This window comes from Sceloporus occidentalis, unplaced genomic scaffold (assembly GCF_023333645.1).
Source record: "Sceloporus occidentalis isolate IW3139 unplaced genomic scaffold, rSceOcc1.0.p SCAF_75, whole genome shotgun sequence".
Taxonomy (NCBI): domain Eukaryota; kingdom Metazoa; phylum Chordata; class Lepidosauria; order Squamata; family Phrynosomatidae; genus Sceloporus; species Sceloporus occidentalis.
Genome location: NW_028317055.1, coordinates 2,850,975 through 2,872,967, shown reverse-complemented (window position 1 = coordinate 2,872,967; position 21,993 = coordinate 2,850,975). Strand labels below are relative to the sequence as shown.

The 21,993-nt window shown below is 38.1% G+C and overlaps 1 protein-coding gene across 1 annotated transcript in view; it reads right to left on the bottom strand.

The window, feature by feature from the left end:
- The window catches only part of LOC149285891 (protein KIBRA-like), an 88,376-nt gene that overhangs the window by 8,262 nt on the left and 58,121 nt on the right, over positions 1-21,993 (bottom strand). The window contains exons 10-20 of the mRNA XM_089494775.1: positions 19,520-19,609; positions 18,150-18,673; positions 17,572-17,680; positions 12,953-13,030; positions 9,763-9,849; positions 8,501-8,693; positions 6,427-6,576; positions 5,825-5,907; positions 4,036-4,165; positions 2,477-2,641; positions 1,848-1,940 (exon numbers count right to left, since the gene is read on the bottom strand). Of these exons, the coding sequence (XP_089350901.1) occupies positions 1,848-1,940; positions 2,477-2,641; positions 4,036-4,165; positions 5,825-5,907; positions 6,427-6,576; positions 8,501-8,693; positions 9,763-9,849; positions 12,953-13,030; positions 17,572-17,680; positions 18,150-18,673; positions 19,520-19,609 (1,702 nt within the window). The remainder of the gene's footprint in view (positions 1-1,847; positions 1,941-2,476; positions 2,642-4,035; positions 4,166-5,824; positions 5,908-6,426; positions 6,577-8,500; positions 8,694-9,762; positions 9,850-12,952; positions 13,031-17,571; positions 17,681-18,149; positions 18,674-19,519; positions 19,610-21,993) is intronic.

The window sequence follows — 21,993 nt, the reverse complement described above, 5'->3', positions numbered from 1 at the left end:
TTTCATATATTATTATTGTATACCTGCAAATACAGGATTTGTATGTCTGATTCTATTTATTTGATATATATACCTAATGTGTTGATCTATTCCTGCTACCGGCAGCAGGGTCTTATATATATATATATATATATATATATATATATATATATATATCGGCAGCAGGGACTAATATTAATATATATTGGCAACTGGGGCTAATATTAATATATATGGGCAGCAGGGGCTAATATATATATAAGCAGTAGGATCTAATATTAGGCCCTGAAATCATTTAGTGCAAAAGTTAAGGTATTGTGTTGTTTAAAGGATTTCAAGGATTAGTCGTACTAAATTGTGGCTTCAGGCTTCCCATGTTGAATGATTAAGTATTGTATTGTCCAATAACAAAAGTATCATTCCATAGCACATTAATTTTGACTATATATATATATATATATATATATATATATATATATATGTTTTTTCAGTGGTATGATTTAATGGTGGGAATTATTAATGCCCCCCCAGTTTGACTGTGGCATCTTGTGTGCCCCCCCTATATACTGTTTCTAGAGTCGCCACTGGATAAGTACATATACATTATTTTAAGGAAATGGTAGATCTGTGAACAACGATCATTTCACAGCTAAATATCATCAATAACTGTCCAAAGATCAAACAAAAGCCCAACGATAACTAATGGTTCGCTCTGTAAAATTGTTGTTTTCAGTTGCTTTACAAAGTTTGATTAAACGACAAATATATGCCGTTAACTGTGGTGGGACAGAGCTGGCATTTTTTGTTAAATAAATTCAAAACTGACAGCTTCTAATGTGCCGCCACTGCTACGGAAACTAAAATAATGGTAGTTATGAGGCGGAAAACTAAACAAATGGTTAAATTCAGACACTTCATTTCTGCTCACTACTTGTAATAATATCGGATCCCTTTCAGCAGAAGGTCCGGACAAACTCTTGCTTGATCTCATGCTTAATGCTGTACAAATGCCACGGGGAATCCTGTCTTAACCTATGTGGACATTTATAAATATGCTGCTGGGAGCCTAGTCCTTTTTTTTTCTATTCTTTAATAAAGTTTTAAAACACGGTGCGATGAATTATTTATAACACTTGCTTAGGAGGTTGATATGCTTGAAGAATCACTGAACTAATGTGGATCCGAAGCCTATCTGAAATTCCCTTAGCTGCCTGCTTCTAACAAAATAATAAAGTCTGCTTTAACTCTCTTGGCACTGGAACAGAGATGCTCGGCGTGGTCAGCATTTATTACAACTTTGTTGCAGTGAGTTACCTGTTTTGTGCATACAGTATATTTTATCATTACTTAATGGAGTTATTAAAACAACCTGTAGCTCGTGATGTGTTTTCGGGGCGGGGGGTTCAGTATAACCGATATGGATATATTTGCTAGATACTATACTGTCTCACGCAAGTATACCTGTTATACAGCGCTACGGAATATGATGGCGCTATATACCACAATAATAAGAAGAATATTTTCTTACTCCTTCTTCTAAGGTTTCTAGAGCCAAACAAAGTGTTAAGTTCCAGGGTTGAGAGCCACAAACAGGCCTAGGTATCCTTACCTAAAAAGAGGTTCTTCTTGCATGCTATAAAATTCCAGTTTCTTTGGTCTCGGGAAGAGCCAAGCAAGTAATGTGAATAAAATATGTGTAGTGTATTTAGGATTCTGCACACTGTTGTCACTGTTGTTTTTTTTTTTACGGGGAGTCTTAAAGAGTTTAAAGAATATGTAACTCCTGAATACAGAAGAGTATACTCACATGTTAAAAAAATTATAGTGTGAAGTTGTATACAAGGATGGAAAAAAACATATGATCTTACCCGTTTCACTCTCATGCTGCGCCTCTCCATAGCATTCCGGACAAAAGGAGGCTTTTTCGATAGTGTCGAGCTGTCACTGTCACTGCGGTTCAGCTAGAAGACAAATTATTCAGAAGGAAAAGGGTTTTTGTTTAAAACAAGATTTTTTTTCCAACTGTAAAAAATCAGCATGAACAAAAAAAAAAAGATCTTAAAGCCATGTAAATCTCTTTATTGTTATACTTGTTATACATTGACATCACTGGCAGAGGAGTAGTTTTGATTATTCGGGTAAATCAGAAAATAGATTGTTTTAATGGTTTAAAGTGTCAGCAACCCAAGCCTTAGCTTTGTGAAATACGTTGTGTTGGTACTAACCGTATATATATCATGGAGAAACTTGATTAAAAAGTGGTAATTTATCTGTGCTAAAATGTGCCAGTGGTAGTAATCGTAATCAACTTGCTTAACCGTTTTCTTAAGTGTTAAAAATAGAGAAGGAGTAATTCAACAGGGAGGAATAATCATGCAAAAGGAGAAAATGAAGTAATGTGGGTTAATTTAGTGTAATGAACTGAAATAAAACTTGTACCTAAAAGACAAAATCTAAAAAAACTCTTATACAGGCTGTTATAGTATTGTTTCCTTACCCGGCAAATGTATTGGCTTTGTGGCCCAGGGGAAAAAGTCTTGGAGCGTATGATAGTACTGCCTCTCATGAACGGTGCCTGCAGTGGGTTAGCTGCCCGCTTGTCTTTTGGACGGACAACCGTAGTGGGCTGCGCAAGTCCAACCGTGTTCGTCTCTTTATCTACCTAATAAACAAATGTAGAAACGTGTATCAAAATGCTACAAGCTGCCAAAATAAAATGTTTTGAGACAGTTGTATCCGCTATGAGTCCATTAGTATCCACCATCTACAAGAGAAAGTGATTCCTCTGTAGGGGTTCATGATGCACAATGACTTTACATCAGAAAAGTGTATTATTACCCATATTTGCCAGACTTTTTTACTCTTACACATGTGTGTGTGCAGGAATCTGATGGTAGCCACTTTCTAATGAGCTCAATTAATAGCCACTAAGCTACATTCCCTAAACACTGAGAGTTTTCAGAAATATAATACATTTAATCTAAATAATCTTTTTTTTGTTCTCTCTCTCTCTCTCTTGCAAGAAAACTCATCACTATTGGCTTTTTTTACAACACATTGTTATTGTGGAGAGACAAGTAGCTTACCAAAAATTAACTTTATAGACTTGTCCAGTCTAGTGAAAGTTGTCTGACTCCTGAAGACTCCTGAAGTGTGATATCTTCAACAAGTTTCACCAATGAAAAAGTTATTTTACTTGACCTATGGCCAGGGGAGAGCCTAGGGTCAATGATGCCTGGGTGCAAAAATGTTCTTATTAAAAAAAAAAATTCTTAGAGCTTTGGGCAAAGGTGCCAAAACATCACAGAATCCATCTATGGTTTCAGTATTGAGAATGGGAGCTAAGAAGAATCTGGACTAATTCACAAGAGTGGGACTTGGCAGAAGAGCTGTGGATTTAAATCACCAACATTATATATTATAAAGGTCCTAACCCAAGGACATTCTGCTCCAGAGAGCTTGACTGCCCATGTATAATGCACAGTTAATGAAATCAATGAAATGACTTCCATGCCACCTCACTAATTCAACTATGCATTATGCAGGGTCAGCTCAGCCATTACTGAGCTTTTATTATATGATTAAAGGCCAGGGGTGACCCTTAACAATGCAAAGTGAAATCATATCCATGTTTCTACTGCACGGAAAGCACGGCAAGCAAAGTGGTTTTGTTTGTCTGTCAAAAACTGTTGCAAAGATAACACATGCTACACACGGCTGATGTTAAAATGACTGCTTTATTCTTCAAATAAAGGTTTATGTATAAAAAGTGACTACTTGAAATGTGAAATGTTAATGCTGATTAGACCACTTGTTTACTTATTTTGCTCCAGAATCACTTTTTTGTTGTAAATAATGACTAAATTATACATGCAGCAAAAGACAATTGTGACATTTAAATAATATTAACTTAAAACAGAAACTACTTATGTATATAATTAGTCCCTAGGTAGTCATTTATTTTACCTTAAAGACCCCCAGTGTCTAAACGACTGTAGATTTAGTATTTTAGCCTAAAACATTTTAATGTTTATTGCATATGCATGAACTGCTCACCTTTGTTGGTGCTGATGGTGCGCTTGATTGTGCTGAGTCGTCTATTTCACATTCAATGTTTTCACCTAACTCGTCGCCTTCTTCAATCTCACTGCCACCTTCTTCATCTTGGCAAGTGTCTTGATACTCCCTAATTAAACACGATATAATCAATCAGAATATACTAAAACAAGGTCTGTACTCGCTAATCATAACAAACATTTACATTATCCCGGAAAATGCCAAAAATGCTATTTCTGAGACTCAAAATTTTACCACCATTGCTACATGCCAGTTCTTTAGGAAAGGCTAGCAGACTGGCACTTGTGACTACCAGAGCTGCTCTTGTGTGCAAGCACATACCATTGCACAATGCCACTGGAAAGAAAAGCAAGCACCCGACTGGGCTTCAGGGGGGCAAAACAAGACCTGTTTAACTTCTTTGCTAGATTAAGTAGGGGATACAAGGAGAAATGTTTGGGGTTTTTTTTAAAAAAAGGTTTCATTGCAGTGAAAGATATCAGATAATATTCCTTAGTTCCTTACTATTTTTAGTGCAAGTCCACCAGCTGGAAAATAGGGACTCACAGAATAATATGGGCACTTTAATTATTTCATTGTTTAATAAATCTGTCTGTTAGATGAGAAACAAGTACTAAGTCATGTATTGCAAAGGGGTCAAATACTTATTTCACTGAGTAAAATGCAAATACATTTATAATTGAAATGCGTTATTCTGGATTTTGTTGTTGTTATTCTGTCTCTCACTGTTCAGATAAACCTACCATTAAAATTATAGACTGATCATGTCTTTGTGGGCAAACGTACAAAATCAGCAGGGGATCGAATTATTTTTTCCTTCGCTGTATATGGCTGAGCCATGGAAACCAATTTTATGAAGTTCCCAACACACAGTGCTTAGGTTAATGATGCTTCCAAAGGCATATTTATATATATATATATATATATATATATATATATATATATATATATATATATATATATAGATAGATAGATAGATAGATAGATAGATATATGTGTGTGTGTGTGTGTGTGTGTATGTATGTATAATCCAGTGGTATAAATGCAAAAAATAGTGTTGCATATCGGCAGGAGTAATAAAATGTGTGATTGAGTTTTAACATTGTAATATTTTACAACTGCCAGTAGATGGAGCAATTTCTCAATCTTTAAAATAAATACCATGAGGCTTTCTTACACCATGCCTCATTTTTACACTGCTATTGGATCTAGCATTTTCAATGGCACATTAAGTATACAGACGAATAAAAAAATAACTATGAATGAGGAAATGGTGAACATGACGTCTACAGACTATGATTGGCATATTGTCCTAAAGCTCCAAACGTTGAAAGATAGTTGATAAATAAATGACATTTTTAAAATCAAGATTGTAAGCTTGCGAGCAGGGCTCTCTCCACCTAATGTATCGCTTTGTCTTAGTCTGTCAATCCTCGTCTTGTCATACCCCTTGAATATATGTATTGTATTAAGAGCTGCGTAAATTGTTGGCGCTATATAAATAAAAGATAATAATAATAATAATAATAATAATAATAATAAAATAGTGACAATACTTAGATATAAAAATTGAAAATAAAGGAGACCCAAATATGTAATTTAATCAGGCAAGGCTATCAGAAGCTGTGGTCTATTAATGAATTTAGGATACATTATGGCATGGCTTACCAACCCAAATGAATATATTAGCCAAATTAATTAGACTAATTTTGTCAATCCATGTTCCATGTTATTATTTAACATTCTAAAAGTAATTTTACTTTCTTACCAGTTGTCTTCTTCAGCCTCAAACTCTTTTCCTACAGCTTCTAGTTCAACCTCAGTCTGCTCTAAAAGGGCACACACAGTGTCCTGGAGAGAGGAGGTAATGTCAGTTCCAAAGAATGCTCACAAAGTGACAGCATATTTTTGCAGAAAAATAAGAAAACGCAGAAAAAAACCACACAAAGTACATTTTTTCCTTGACATTTTTGAAAAGGGAGGGGCAGAGGGGGTATCTATTTTAGAAACTGTAACATTAAGCATATTGAATAACCATACATATACATTTGCCTTTTCAAAGTCAGGTTAACAAGTTCCACAACCCCTCCTGTACAAATGTATCTTCTACAGGCCTATACTGATAAATATTTGTAAGACAGTGGTCCTCGTCCAACCCATTTCCCTTGATTTTCTGATATCACTTTGAATTTATCTAAAAGTACTGCTCTCATCATTGCTGATCGACTTACAGAATGCTTCTTAAAAACGTATACTGTATCACTGGCCAGGCCTGGTATGTATTCCAAGCCCCTACATATCCCCTGTCTAAATACTGGAACTTCTGTGATGAGCCTGTAGACTGTCCATAATAGGTTATTTTTTTCTTACTGGATTCCCAGCATCGCTCTTTTCGGGACCACTGCTCTGCTTATGTTTTCTGTTCTGTTTCTTCAGGTACCGGTAGCTCAGGAGGTTGTACCAACAGACTTCTTTTTCTCCTGATCTGCAGACATCAGCTAAACTTATCTGTGCGCCTCCCTGAGGGACATAAAATAAGTAACGTTAAAAATATATATAAAAAAAGAAGGAAAACCATTCACGTTAGTTAGCCGAAACTGACCCTAGTACAGAAAATGTCATTTATAGGCTGTAGAAATTGAAGGGCCGAAGCTTTCAGAATCAAAAAAATTATATAAGTAGACTTCTTCAAACCGTAACAGGTGACAATGTTAAAGAAATTATGGGTTGGAAGGGTGGTTATATATTGGTTTCATACAGGAGACATTCATTTGTACTGTGTTGTCTGCAATATAATCTGGATTGAGACAGTCACACCAAACACATATTCATGAAAAATATGGTGCATCTTGTGTATGAAGATTTTTGCACCAAAAAACCCTGACTTCATTACCACCACATCATAAGTTGTGGTGTGGAGTTATACATGAAGTCAGGTAGTAGTACCTCAAAAGCGAAATTGTAGACATTGTGTCTACCAAGCATTTGTAACTTTCTATGTTACCCCCAAACAATCCATGATACGTAGGAATTTATTCAGTGAGCGTCTAGTTTGCTAAAGATAAATGCCCGGGCAACTCCTGAGAATTAACATCTTGCTGCAGGCCAAATGAAAGCACAAAACTCATGGAGTCCCATCAGGGAGTTTAGTGGAAAACGTATTTTTATATGTCTCAGGGGAAACTCACTGTAGAATTGGTCTGAGCTTCCCCAGAGAGGACCCTCGCCGAAATCGCTGGGAACTCAACTTAGGGACGTACGCAAGGAATGGAAAATTAGACGTGACATCTCAAGGAGGCCTTGGTTACCTCAAAGTGCTCCTGAGTTTTAGCTTTAAGTTCAAGGAGATACAATAAGTAAAAGTGAGATTGGTGTACCAAGTGTACCATTCGTATACATGTACCCAAATAATAAAAAATCCCTTCGAAATATACCATGATATGAATTCCCATATATTAGCATGACTATTCCCACAGTTATAATAAAAAAAGTTCTCTCAGTTTGCTGAAGTTATCATGGTGCTGTGTACAAAATGTGATAAACCATGAAGAGACAGCAAGCTGTATCCATAGCAACAAGTACCAATCTTTACATTTCAGTTCCAGAGATAAAAAGGGAACCCAATTAAACTAAAATGTATAATGCATTTGGCTATAAATATCAAAGTGCTCCCATTTGGAAGCAAACAAACCCCCACATCCACCCGAAACATGTCTGCTCACTTACAACGGATACAGGGATTCCTGTATTACATTTTAAATTCATTCATTAAGCTTACAAATAGATTTTGTTTTTAGCTTTTTATTGTTTGGTCGATTATTTGGTTTGACTGTCTGAACGCCAACCACCGATGTAATGCATACCAGTAAAAATGTAACCCTTCAAATACCGGCATATAGACTATAGTATACAATGCGAATGTCTACATTTTAGACATGTTTTTCCTGACTGCCTGTGCCTTGGAGAATTATTCTTCACTGTCTTCACTGAACTTGGTTCCTCTCTGATCACAATTGTAAAGGGAAAATGCATAGCGTCACCGATCCCTGAAATAACTACATAAAGGACTTCTAGCTACAGCTGTTAAGAAGCAATGCCATAAAAAATATACCTTTATTTGACAGCAGGGCTGTATTAATAAGTGGGCAAAGTGGGCACATTCTCAGGGCCCACGGGAGCCCTTACATGGGTCCAGTTGTCAAAGGCATCACGTTAACAAGTCCAGCAACCCCCCCCAAGACATGTTGGACTGTCCCAGAGACATCCTGCCTCTGTGTGCCAGTGTGGGACCCGGGAAACTGTCCCCCCTTAACAAAGCAAGGTTACGTCATCCTGTGGTTAAACTTAATGGCGGTGAGTGAGGGAAGGAGGGAGAGAATAAGAAAGGTAGTATGCATGTATGACTGTGCGTTAGAATGTGCATAAGTGTAAAGTAATTAATTACCAAGCATTCCTCATGGTGATTAGAATGAAGAGTGCACGCATCAATTCTTAGGGTCTTCTGATGTAAAGCCGCATGAGATACAGACACCAGAAACATTTCATTGTATAGTAGGCAGTCTGATTGCTCCAGGGTTCTTGTCCGGAACAAGCAGCTGGTGCTTTCAGAACAAGGAAGGATGGCAACACGAACATACCTGAAAAAAAAATATTACTTTCTGATTTCAACTGCACTTTCAGTAATATAACAGACGAGTTACAACAAATGCTATTGGTTGCCCAGATTTGATTCAGCACACTGGACATGCTATGTAGTGGAGGACTCTAAAGACAGAGCAGATGTGGATCAAGAGGGTCGCTAACTGGGAACATTGTGATAGCATCCATTGTATTGTATTGTATTGTTTTTATTTAGATTAGTCCCTACCTTCCAACACATTTTCTTGAAATAAAAGTTAAAGAAAAACAACTCACAAAGGCCCATTTAGTGTAATTCAATGTATGAAAATTTTGCAACATACCTTTTATGCAGAGTAAAATGGGGCTTTGTTATGATTTACGTTAAAAAGGTGCATTCTAGCTACACTTGCGAATACATATGTTGATGATACTTTAAAGTTTACCATATGTTTTTTTTTTCTTTTCAAAGTACAATGGTTTTGATATGATGAGACAATGAATCCCACTTAAAACTGCACTCTTTGGTGGTGTTGAATGTTTTATGCAGCTACTGACTGCCTGAAATTGACAATGTTCATTGACAATGTAAGCTCTCTAAATGCCTCTCTCTCTCTTTCTGTTGTGTAGCTATTCATATGCCAATCCCTGTTTTTCTGTTAATGTCACTCTTTGCCTTTCTACGTACTGTATATCTCTCTGTATACTACTCTGGGTTTGTGTTTATATGTCTCTCTGCTTGCCCCTTGATGTTTCTTAGAACTTCTCATTTACCTTTATTAGAAAGATACAACTAAGGAAATTCACTAAACTCTATTTGCAAATTGACAAAAATATGCGGGTCTACGTTCCACATTTTAGCTGAACGAAAAATCAAATGTAAATATTTATTTTGTAAATTCACTATTTTTCATTTCTAAGAAAATTACTCCCTTAGATAAATATTAGTAGCAAATTCATTCAGAAAGTCACAGTAAAGTCCTGCTCGCTATCCACACTTCTACCCCACAAACTGTTACCAAAGCTCCACAGGCCCTTGAACATTTGTTAACAAATGTTAACATTCGACACAACTACTGTATAACCTACACCGTCTGGTCCTGCTGTAACAGTAAAGCAGCAGGGTTCTCCAGCTGCACGATAAATACGGCAAACTGATGTTTCTTCTCATCATACCTGAAACAACAGAGAACAGACATGATATATAAAACACATACATTTCAATATTGGGATAAACTTTGTGTAAAGTACTACAAACTGTCCCACATAAATGCAGCTGTCATATACATTGACATTAAATAGTAGTGGAAGTATTGGTAGGTCACACTAAAATTTGTGGGTTAATTTAATCATTTCTGTTTGCAGATGAGTTGAAATATTTCAACGCACCTGCTTCACTACGTATTTTGAACCCAGCGCTTATCTTTCCTCCTTGTTCATCCTGCATAATGCAGCAAAAAATGTTTGAATTTGTGATAAAAAATATGTATTCCCTACAAAAAGCACCGTAAACATGTGCAAGTGACTCATATGGTCACCTGTAAATACCGTATTTGCTCGATTATAAGACGAGGTTTTTTTCAGAGCAAATGCTCTGAAAAATACCCCTCGTCTTATAATCGGGGTCGTCTTATAATCAGACCTCAAATAGGTCTGACCATGAGACGACTAAGATCCAGATCCCCCGCAGCTGCAGGGGACCTGGATCCTCCTGTCTCCCCCCCCGCCCCACTTACCGGTACTTCTGAGTCCCCGGTGTGTAGCTGGGGCAGCGTGTAGATGTCTACGCGATTCGCGTAGACAACTTCCGCTGCAGCAGGAGGGAGGCGTGGCTAGCAGCGGGGGTTGTCTGCGTCCATCGCGCAGACCTTCCCCGGCTGTCAGAGATCAGAGTTCCCCGCACCGGTGCAGGGAACTCTGATCTCTGACAGCCGGGGAAGGTCTGCGCCATGGACGCTGACAATCCCCGCTGCTAGCCACGCCTACTTCCGGCTGCAGCGTAAGTGCGTGGGATCTACACGCTGCCGCGGCTACATGACAGGGAAGTCAGAAGCACCGTTAAGTTTGGGGGGGGGGGTTAAATGGGGGCATAAGGCATTTCTGGAGGCAGAGTGCTCTGTGAAATGCCTTTTAACCCCTTAATGCCACTCTGCCTCCAAAAATGCCTTTTTAACCCTCTATACGCCACTCTGCCTCCTGAATGCCTTAAACCTCCCTATATGCCACTCTTCCCCATAATATGCCTTTTAACCCTCTAAATTCCAGAGTGGCATATAGAGGTATAAGGCATTTCTGGAGGCAGAGTGGCACATAGGGGGTCAAAAGGCATATCATGGGGCACAGTGGCATATAGGGGGTATAAGGCATTTCTGGGGCAGATGTGCATAACTGGGGGGCAGGTTTGAAAATAGAAGGAAATAAAACCAAAATATTTTCTTCAATCATAGCGTTTATTTAAAAAAAAAATAGTTTCAATGAATTAACATTTACTGGTAAAACTTTTTTCCTATAGGGTCGTCTTATATTCAGGCTTTTTGTTTTTTCCTAAATTAATATTCAGATTTGGGGGGTCGTCTTATAATCAGGGTCGTCTTATAATCGAGCAAATACGGTATATAATTAGATGTTTCCAACCATAGAGCTTTAGGGCCCGGCTTCGACCTGAGGGATTTTTCTTTGGTAGACCTTTATAGTATAGGTAATAAAGAGTCATATTGTACTTTTGTGTTATTTGATCTTGTCTTATTTTTTGAACACATAATACTTACACTTATAGAAAGGCTTGGTTGTTAGTTGTTGTTACTTAGCATATGTTTTATTGTTTTGAGTTTTATTTAGCAACTAATATATTATAATAATGATGAAGGAAATTGCCATAAAAAGTTTAAAGCAGGAACATTCAAGATGTTGCATCCAGACCTCAAAACCTATCAATCTTAGTTTGTAGTGAAAGGCCACAATCTGTCTTCTGAACAATGAAGGCTCTAATTTGTTAGGGGCCCCCATTTATAGAACTGTCACATCTGAGATGAAACTATAATTGAATCTAGCGATGAAAGCCATCTCTCCAGTCTTGCAATGAAAAGGTGGGCTAGGTCACTTCCTGCAACACTTCCTGTTCCTTCATTTCCCATTGCACTAGAATCCCATCAGTCCGAGCAGGAAGTTGCACACTTTGTAGACTCTGTATGCAGTGTTTAGCAGACTGCTCACAAAACCTCTAGTAGGAATTACTTATAATTGTGCTTTTCCCCTGTAAAGCTCACAAATACATTAGGTTGAGGCATTAGCTTAAAACAAGGCACGCTGCAGTAAAATGGCAGCTCTCACCTACAGCGTAGAAGAAAACAGGTAAACTTTGCTGTGGTTTTAAATGAAAAGTTAAGTAACACTTGATTAATCTGTTGTATACAGATAGAAAATGAGATAAAGGATAATCTGGAATGTGACAGATCCTCTTTGTAGAATGGCTCTGAGCCATGAACTCAAAAATCTGGACTATCCCTTAATTGTTTCTCCCTCCCGTCCATACTTTGGGGTATTATGGATCAATAAAGACCTTAATCTGCTGCCAATCAGTGCTAGTTTGGACAAAATGATATGGGGTTTTTTGCACTGTTGTATTCTTGGCATTCATCCAGGTAGCAACAGCCTTTATGTCCCATAAAATTCTGAATAAATAGCTCTGTACTGTTAGATTTTGGCATATGGGTTTATGCAGGACAGCCCTTAGGCACGGGCAAACGGGGCTCCTTCCCTGGGCTCTGCATTGCTGCTGCTTACAGCTCTCCCTTTTGCTTGTTGACATTCTAGGTCAGAGCGAGATTATATGGTATATAATGTAATTTGCTAGTATTCCGCATCTCAGACCTGCAGAGACCACAAGTGTGAGGTAGAGCAGAAGCCTCCTTCCTAAAGATAGGGGTAGTCTGCAAACTGTCCTCGCCATGGGCCCCCAAAATCTCTGAAGACAATAAACCAATTGGCTTATTTGAATGTCTTTTAACTTTTTCTTTAGGATTGCTTTATGCACATCAAACATCAAAAGCTTTCTGTGTTTTCCTTCACTCCATCCACTGGAAGTTTATTACAGGTAACGTATCTATGAAAGTACTCTGAAGTAGAATTTTCTCGTGATACCCTCTTCCCTCTTGGACTTTTTTTTTAATGCCTTGACATATTTAATTATTTGTTCTATGCACATGCAAAGCACAATGCCACATGAGAAAAAAACAGCATACAAGAGGTTTTTTTTCAAATTACAACAATTTGTCCTTACTTCATCCAGACTTTGATTTTAGCAGTGCCTACAGTCTCAGAATCCACGGCATCATATTCTGTATTTTCCAACGAGAGCCTAAAAAAAGTTAAGAATGATGTTAATTAATGGAAATATGATTCCTGACCATAGGTTACAGTTTAACAACAGCTAAGCAGGACAGAAGACTCTTCACATTCATATTCCCCCAAATGATACCTTTTTTACACTAGCTACTCCACTCATTAGATTGTTTAACCCCTTAATAACAAAGCCCGTACATATATGGCCTCAAAATGCATTGTTTTCAATGGGTCTAGGGACCACCCATTATCCTTAAGGGGTTAATTGTATTACTGTGCATATGAATCAAATTTGATACAAATGTAATTACAACCCCTGAAATGACAAAAGGATCAATTTAAAGGTTACAAAACTAGTAGCTCAAATCTCAAAATACTCCACACACAAAAAAGCAAAAGTCCAGATAAAATAATGCAATCTTTTATTCAAGTCCTTGGACAATAAAATAGAGAGTAGGATAAACTCAATACAGGACCAGGCTAAACTTTTGGAATAAGCACATTCGGTGTGAAACACGTCACGCCTTTTCCTGTATTTTGTCTGTCCTGCTCTATCCTACAAACACTTTATCATACTTACAAACCCACAGTGACATAGTTACACGTATAAACTAACATATTACACATATACAGTAACATACTTACACAGACTTACATCCTTACTTACAAATATAGCAACATACATTCACACGCTAACATACTTATTTATACTTACACACAACATATTTTTGTTGGATCAGAAGGGGGTAGGCCGGTGCCAGCTTTTCTGCTAGCTCAAGGTCCTCACACGATATGTCTAAGTTCTGGGAAATTATGTCATATTCCGCCGCTCAGACGCAGCATGTTGGGAGTGAGGACGCATGCTCCGCAGCTCTGGTCTGGCGGTACGTCAGGGGACCTGGCGCTAAGGACCCATTTTACACCACTACTACCACAGAGCACGTTACATGACCCCACGGAGCGCTTCCCTGCGGACATGCAGGGGGTCTGCCTCCCTGCTTTCTCTGGTGAGGCGCACCCCCATGAGGTATGCCAGCTGTAACTATTCTGGATGTTACAGCTGGCATACCTTTTGCGTTTTTGTGTGTACATGTGGCTTAACTTAAGATCAATGTGAATTAAAAAAACATTTGTATCTGCATTATAAAAACTTAATCAGTATGTGTCAAAGTGGTAAAAGCATTTCAATGTAAATATTAGCTATATTTTAATAGATACATTTAATGATCCTCTGTGTGAGGCAAGCTCATTTTCAAGTATTTAAAAATTATGTGTTATGTTTTTAGCAGGATTTAAATTCCCTTTATGGTACATTTCTAAAGAAAAAAAAGTAAGAATTTTATCTTGTAATTGCCCTGACAGATTATAAAATATAGTTAAATAAAAACAAGAATAATGCTTTGTAAGATCATATATGGTAGCCTTATGTCTCAAAAGAGATTATCCTTAAAGCCTCGGGGAGATTGAAGCTTTCATTTGTAACATAATTATGTTAGCAACCTAGTCAAACAGATAAAGAATAAGTAGCTTAAATATCATATTCCACAGGCCTGATAAGAAGAAACAATTTTTAAAACTAAATTAATAAGTAAGAGATTAAGAATACATTCAGCTTTTTAAAGTAGAGTACACCCTTGCTTGTAGTGTATACTGTAAGGACATATAATTTCTGCAATTAATTGAATATATATATTTGTATATCCTAAATCAGGGCTTGACAAATTTGTTGTGAATCTAGGCACCAGCTAAAAAAGTTGGGAGCCAGGATTTTTTTTTTAAACGAACAGTTGGTCAGGAGTGATCTGATCATCATCAGCCCACTTACTAAACTCACAGCATTTGACCTGGAAGCACCCTGGAGTGCTGGTTTTTGTTTTTTTGTTTTAAATTATTTTTTAGTTTTTTTAACGCTTTCAATGCTGATGTTCCATTGGAGCACAACATTGACTGTTATACACAATTGTGGAATTGAAGGGGTTAACGCTGCACTGTCCTCTCATGGAGCGATCAGGCAGCAGGGGGTGTTGGGGCTGTTGTCCACACTCATGTGGAGACCGAAGAACCTTCTCCCCCTGTCCCTGAAGCTGCCTCTGGCAGCTGGGACGCAATTGCTGGTCTATAGACCAGCCATTGTGGGGGGTCTCTGATGACTGCTGTAGGCTTCCATGCCTACAGGAGTCATCACAGGGCTTGTGGGGGCTCGTTGTTGCTGTTGCTGGTCTGCCTGGGCTTCCAGGTATTGAAGGGGTTAACGCTGCACTTTCGCTCTCGTGGAGCGATCAGGCAGCAGGGGGATGAGGAATCAACACTCAACCTCCTTTCCTGAAGCTGCCTGTGGCAGCTGAAAACGCTATTGAAGGTTTTCCTGCAATCGCGGTTTCAGCCTACAGAATCACTCCGTGGGGCTCTGAGTGGCTGTGCTTTCTGCCCAGACTCCTGGGCAGACAGCAGCAGCAGTGCCCCCGCGATCACAGGCTGACAAACACCTAGGGATTTGTCGAGCCCTGCCCTAAATTATTTTCAAATTATTGCTACTTCTGCAACAATAATCCACTCCATTCCTTCACATCCCACATATTAACAGGTAGCCATTTTTGCTGGGGGGTACTGGCAGCTTTCAGCCCAGTCAAACTTCACACTATTACAGCAAGCCTGGTGTACCTTTACCAGTCCTGGCAAACGCACAGCTGCCTGTGGGCCCCTAGCACCTGCTTCCCCTGACATAACGCTAGGCCAAGGCTGCGGGCCACACTTCTTCAGGCCCAACAAGGTGAGTCTTAATGCCAGAATATGACATAATTTATCGGCACTAAAGACATAAGGTGTGAGGAACATGAGGGAGCCGAAAAGCTGGACACAGCCTACCCCCTCATGAGCCAACAAAGATATGTGGTGTGTGTAAGTGTAAATAACTAAGTTGATATGTGAAAGTAACTTGCTGTATATGTGTAAGTAAAGGTGTTAGTCTGTGTAAGTATTTCACTGTGTATGTGTGTGCGTTAGAACATATGTGTAAGTATGATACTGTGGGTGTAGGTATGTTAGCGTTTGTGCGTATGTTAGTATGTGTAAATATGTCAGTGTTTGTGTAAGTACTGTTGTGTCAGAGTCAGTATGTATATAAATAAGTCAGTGTATTTATTTTATAAATATTACACACTAACATTATATATATATCTATATATATATATATACACACAATCACTATATTTATATAGTGTTAGAGTATGTTGTTGGATAGTGTGCGCATGTATATAAGAGTGTGACGTTAGCTTGTGTGTGCATACGGTACTGTGTGTGTAACTGTATGGACGTGAGTGTGTATATCTGCATGTAGTGTTAGAATGTGTGTATAGTGGTGTATGGTGTTAGCATGCTTGCGCATGAGTGCATGGTGTTAGAAAGTGTGTATGCTTGTTAGGGCGTTAGTGTTTCAGGGGGGAACATAGGGTTTGCAGGAGAGGAAGATCTGAAGAAAGAACGTGTGTAAGTGTACAGTGAGTAGGTGTTAAAGCAAGTTTAAGTGTCAGTATGTATGCATGTTAGTTATAGGGGTGGTGTGACGGAACCCTCCATCACTGGGACCACTGGAGAGGCCTGACTGCCAGCCTCCTCCCTATTGACTATGGGCTCTGGGTTTGTAAAGACTTCTGTGGCTACCCCCAGCAGTATATCATCCCATCACTGGCTGAGGGGATTATCTCCGGCAGACAGCCAGGATCTGCAAGCAGGGAGTGACCGCCATTGTTTTAATTTAATATCAGACCCCTCCACCCCATGGTGCATTATTATGTTGTATAAATCAGCCCCCCCCCTTATACTATTGTTAATCCCGTTACTGTCCCTGTTGTCTCTGGGAGGCAGATTAAGGGGGCGGTTTGTATCCCAATATCTTGTTTTATGTGTATAATGTGTGTTTTGCTGGATATATCCAGCCCTGTGTGTCTAAAATAATTCAGTTTTCGTTGTGGTTTTACCCTACACTGAGTCTCGGCTAGTGACTGGGGAACCGGGGAAAGTGTGGTGTCCCGGGCAAAGGGAGCACAAGACAGCGGAGGTAGTCGGTCGGACTAGCCAGCTCCGTGACAGGTGGGTTGAAGAAATACTGCACCCAGGCGCTGCTAACCCTAGACTTGCCCCTGTTCTTATAAGGTGTGATTAAGGCGGAGTGATGGGTGGAGCAATGGGATGACATGGGCTGGGCTGATGAAAGGCTTGTACAAGATTTCTGATGGTGACCCTCCTGCCAGCCCACTCCTTGTGTTTACATAGTCACTGTGACGATGTCAGACAGATAGCGGGTTCCATTTATTGATGGAAGAGGCTTTTACATTTTTTTGTCTGTTCTTTGCATAATAATAAGCTATTAGTTCATTAGTTTACCATATGAGCCCATTTTTAGACCGCACCCTAAAACCATATCTAAAATGCAGCACCTAAGCATCACAATCAATAACATAAATATTTTTAAACACACTGGAACACTTTATGAATATTCTTTATAGCAAGAAAGCAGAAAGCATGCTGATGGCAGGATGCTACTATTTAACAGGATACCTTTGTGCAGTAGGCTCGTACACTCCACTGTCTCCGGCTACAGATTCATCTGACATGGCAGACGATACACAGGTTGCTTTTAAACCGCTAACACCAAGGCAGTTTATACCTATTATTTAAAAGAGAAAAGGGGGACATACTATTACGTTTTTTTGACTCCATAATTTTAACACAGTAGCAATTTACATGAAATCTAGAGCCATTGCTGGCTTGGATTTTAATTGCGTATCTTGTCGCAGTCTAAGAATATCACTGTGTCTAAATACTTGGATTTTCATCTGCAGGAATAAACACTACACATTAAGATATGAACTAAAATTGAAATGAGCCATTAATATGATGATCCAATAATGTACTATTGGACAATTACCTAAAACGACATAGAAAAAAAATCCTTTATTCATTATGGTTGTTACAGAGTAAACTGCTTATATTCAGAATTCGTACGTTTTACAGTTGGAGGAAAATTGCACATCTTTTATTTATTTTATGACTAGCTATGTTCAAGAAATAAGAATAATTAATATAATATCAATACTATATGATATTAATATATCGGCCTTAAGTTTTAGTTTTACCTTTTCCTTTACTTTTGTCTTCTGATTCAAAGTGGTAGCCATCTTCACCAGCAGTTAGCCCAAGTTCGGAAAAATGCATGCTAAGGTCAATGTCATCATCATTTGCATGGCTCAGGAAAACATCTCCAGTTAAAAATGGGTCAGTTACAAGCGGTGAACAAGGCGGAGAAGGGGATGACAGTGAAGACCTAGGCGATAGAGATGTCATTGACCTGGGCGTTCCAGATAAGGACCTCAAAACCTGAACACGGTTTGCAGAATCAATCCTTTGAGATTTCACCACCTCATTTTCATGAATGGTGGTGATACAACCAGAAGGTCTATAACCAACTGCTCCTTCCTGAAGTAAGAAGTCAACTTTGTTCTGGTATTCTGAATCTAACTGGTCCAGTTGTTCATGGTAGAGGTCAGTATAACTGGCAGATGTTGAGGAGTCTTGGCTAGACGTGACTAGGGATCCCCTACTGGATGCTAATGATCCCGGACTGCTGCCTGAGGAAAGCGACTGTGTACTGCCAGAGAGGCTGAAAAAGATGAGATTAAAGAAAACAAAAATCAATGTAACATGTTGGAGGCATTGACCATAGTAGAAAATGGACATGTTTTTAGCTCTGCTTGTATATTTATATTTGATGTATTGACACATAAAAAATCTGATGCAAACTTGTATCAATGTAAAAAATACATTTGTACTAGTGTTAGTGACAAATACAATGAAAACCCAAACCCTGCCCTGAAGAATCCCCACCATTTTGGTAATTATATATTAGAGTATACTATAAGTATATTGGACATCTATTTAAGGGAAAACCCAAAACAATATTTCAGTGATCCCCTATCCCAACACATTCCAATTCCGGCACTGTATGAGAAGGTACAAAGCAGACTTGTGCATTTGGATTCGTACAAATGTTAACAAAATTTGCCAATGTAAACAATTCATACAAATGTCTGAGAATGAGGAAGGTGCCCCAACAAAACAAACAGGAACAAAGCTGAATCCTCTAAATTTGCATTTAAATTTCATTTTCCACACTCATTCTCTGTTGCCCTCTGTCTCTTAATGTCTCCCTAACTCCTCTGTCTCATTTTCAACAGATCTGGATATTGTTCTTCTCTTCTTCACGTCCTCCTTGTCTTCATTCTTGTTTCATTGCTAATGATCAGCTTCTCCCAGTGAATTGCTGCATTACCCTGGGCTCTTGGCGAAAGTGCTCCAGGAGGCCAGAATAATACAGACAAATCCGTGGAGAAAGAAACAATCTTTTCATAATTTTGCACAACTGTAATTATTTAGTTTTGAATTTACATACACATTTAAATATTTGCTGAATTAGGACTAATGCACCTTACTTCATGGTGATACATACCTCTTTAATTGAGTGTGCAGTGTTGCAATTAATCTTGCTGTCTCTTCTAGTTCCCTGACCAGTTGATTCCTTCTACTGTTCATCTTTAACCTAAAGGAATATAAATTAACAAGAATAATAAATGTATATGTTTTTTTATATTTTTCTTATATTTAATGGAACTCACAGGAATAACTTCACCTTCAGCCCCCAGTCCAGCCACTGGGCACATATAGTAAATCCCCTGTAATCTGCTGGGCTTGTTGGGCAAAATAACCGCTAAAAATGTAGTAATTGCACAGTCACACATGCCTACAGATATTACAGTGGAAATACCAGTCTAGTGACCGTCCAGTTTCTAAAGACATCTAGACATCTAGAAAAGTGGTTGTGTTGTAAAGTTTGAAAAGAGATCGGACCACCATGGAACCCAATGGAACGTTTCTGCTATTTGGACCATTTCAATGGTTGATATGAGTATAAGACACCATTAGAACTCAACAGATCTGAGCTGATGCGCAATTGATCTTTCTAAATAACCCCGATGTCTACTGTCTCTTAAAAATGTATACATTCACATTGTGATTTTTTGGATCTAAATTTGCATGTGCTTGTTACTTTGCCAATGTACAGTTTAGATATTTAAAATAATCTTTGCATACTTCCAGAAAAGATTTTTTATTTTACTTGTCTCTTATAAAATAGACAAGATCTTTGTGTCACAGATGAAGATGGAAACAAGCTGCTTAATTGTTATATCAGATCCACAATGATTTTACCCCTTGTAAAGCTGGTAAAAAAATTGACTTTAATTGATATGGGAAAAGTGCCAAAGTCATTACATCTGATATTCTCAGTGAATGTGAACACACAGCACGTAGAGATAATGTCCAACATGAAATCTAGCAGTTTAAACAACAAAGGACCCATGCCTAATTTAATTCTAGCAGCAGAATAAGGTCCTGCGCACTTTGGCAAGGACCCACTCAATGTGTTCTCTGACAGATAACCTATCTGTTGTTCTGAAACAAAAGTATTGCTTTCTTTTTTAGTGTAGCCGCTAAAAGGGATTTACATTTTGTAATTGCACAGTAAATGATAAGGTTAAGAAGGAGAAATACATTAAAATGATCAAACAAGATAACAGTATAACACTTTTAAAATGGAAAAATACTGGTCAATAAAACTAACAAGAACACAATGTAAGTATAAAGAAAAGAAAACAATTTTGCTTGTTTGTAGAAAAAAAAAACTTATGATCAAGGCAAATTAAATGTGGATATTGTATAAACAATTACATATAAAACAAATTCCTCTAACAAGAGTTTAAATGGGAACTGTCACATGACATATATATATATATATATATATATATATATATATAACAAAAGGCAATTAGAAAGCCATCACATCATGAACTGATAAAGAACAGGATCAAAAGCAGTTGGTCACAGACTGTGAATATGCTGGAGAATCTAATTTTCCTGACAACCCTAATTGGAGTAAAATCCACATACCCTGAAGTTTATGAAGCGGCAAGTCTCATTCCTCTTTTAAAAAATGCCAGTTTGGCTCTAAATAATACACAGTTAAGCCTAAATATTTAAACTCACCTGCAAATTAGGTATGCTTAGTAAAGAAACCCTTAAGAATTTTGAGAAAGCATTCCAAACTATACAATATCTACTATTTCAAACTTTATTTCCATTTGCCGTATCAAAATATGTGCCCTAGTGTTAAGGGAAACATTACGTATATTCAGAAAACATGTTGTGCTCCTTGAGCTCGCACTCCCTAGTTGGTTTGAATGCCTCTTTTAACCTAACCTGTCTGACAGTATTACAGATGATCAGACCATACTGGTACAGCCTTGTGCTATGCCATTTCTAATCTAAGTGTCTCTTATGGCAGGCCTGGTATGCTTCAAAACGAAATATTTTACTGTGTATTTACATAATCACTTCCTGACTTCTGGAAAATCGGAAAGAAATAATCTATGTATAGTTCAAGTACCTGACACTAAATTCCACAGGTTCCATAGGATGAACATCTACTTCCTTTAAAATCACAGAATGGTCCTGTATATATGAAACCACCAAACAGATCGACGTCGGCATTTACCCTTCCCAGACTAAAAAATCATTCTTTAGATGCCTTTAAAACTACAAAGCAGAATAATGTGTCTGGACGGAATCTGTTTGATAATTTGTTGCTGAAGACAGAACGCAGTAGACTCCTGAAAAATAATAATTTGCTCCAAAGTATAACAATTTGATTGGAAACATCTAGTTTCTTTAAGATCTTTTTTCCAGTGAGGTCAGATGTCTGCTTCATCCACAATCATGACGACTGTTAGGGGCAAGGATTGGAAACAGAGGTAAAGGGGGATTTGGGAGAAAAGCATAAAATAGAACACAGACATAGATGAAAATACAACAATTTGGGAAGGGAAGGGGGTTAAAAGAAGTTTGTCAGTGAAAGACTGTTTAAAAGTT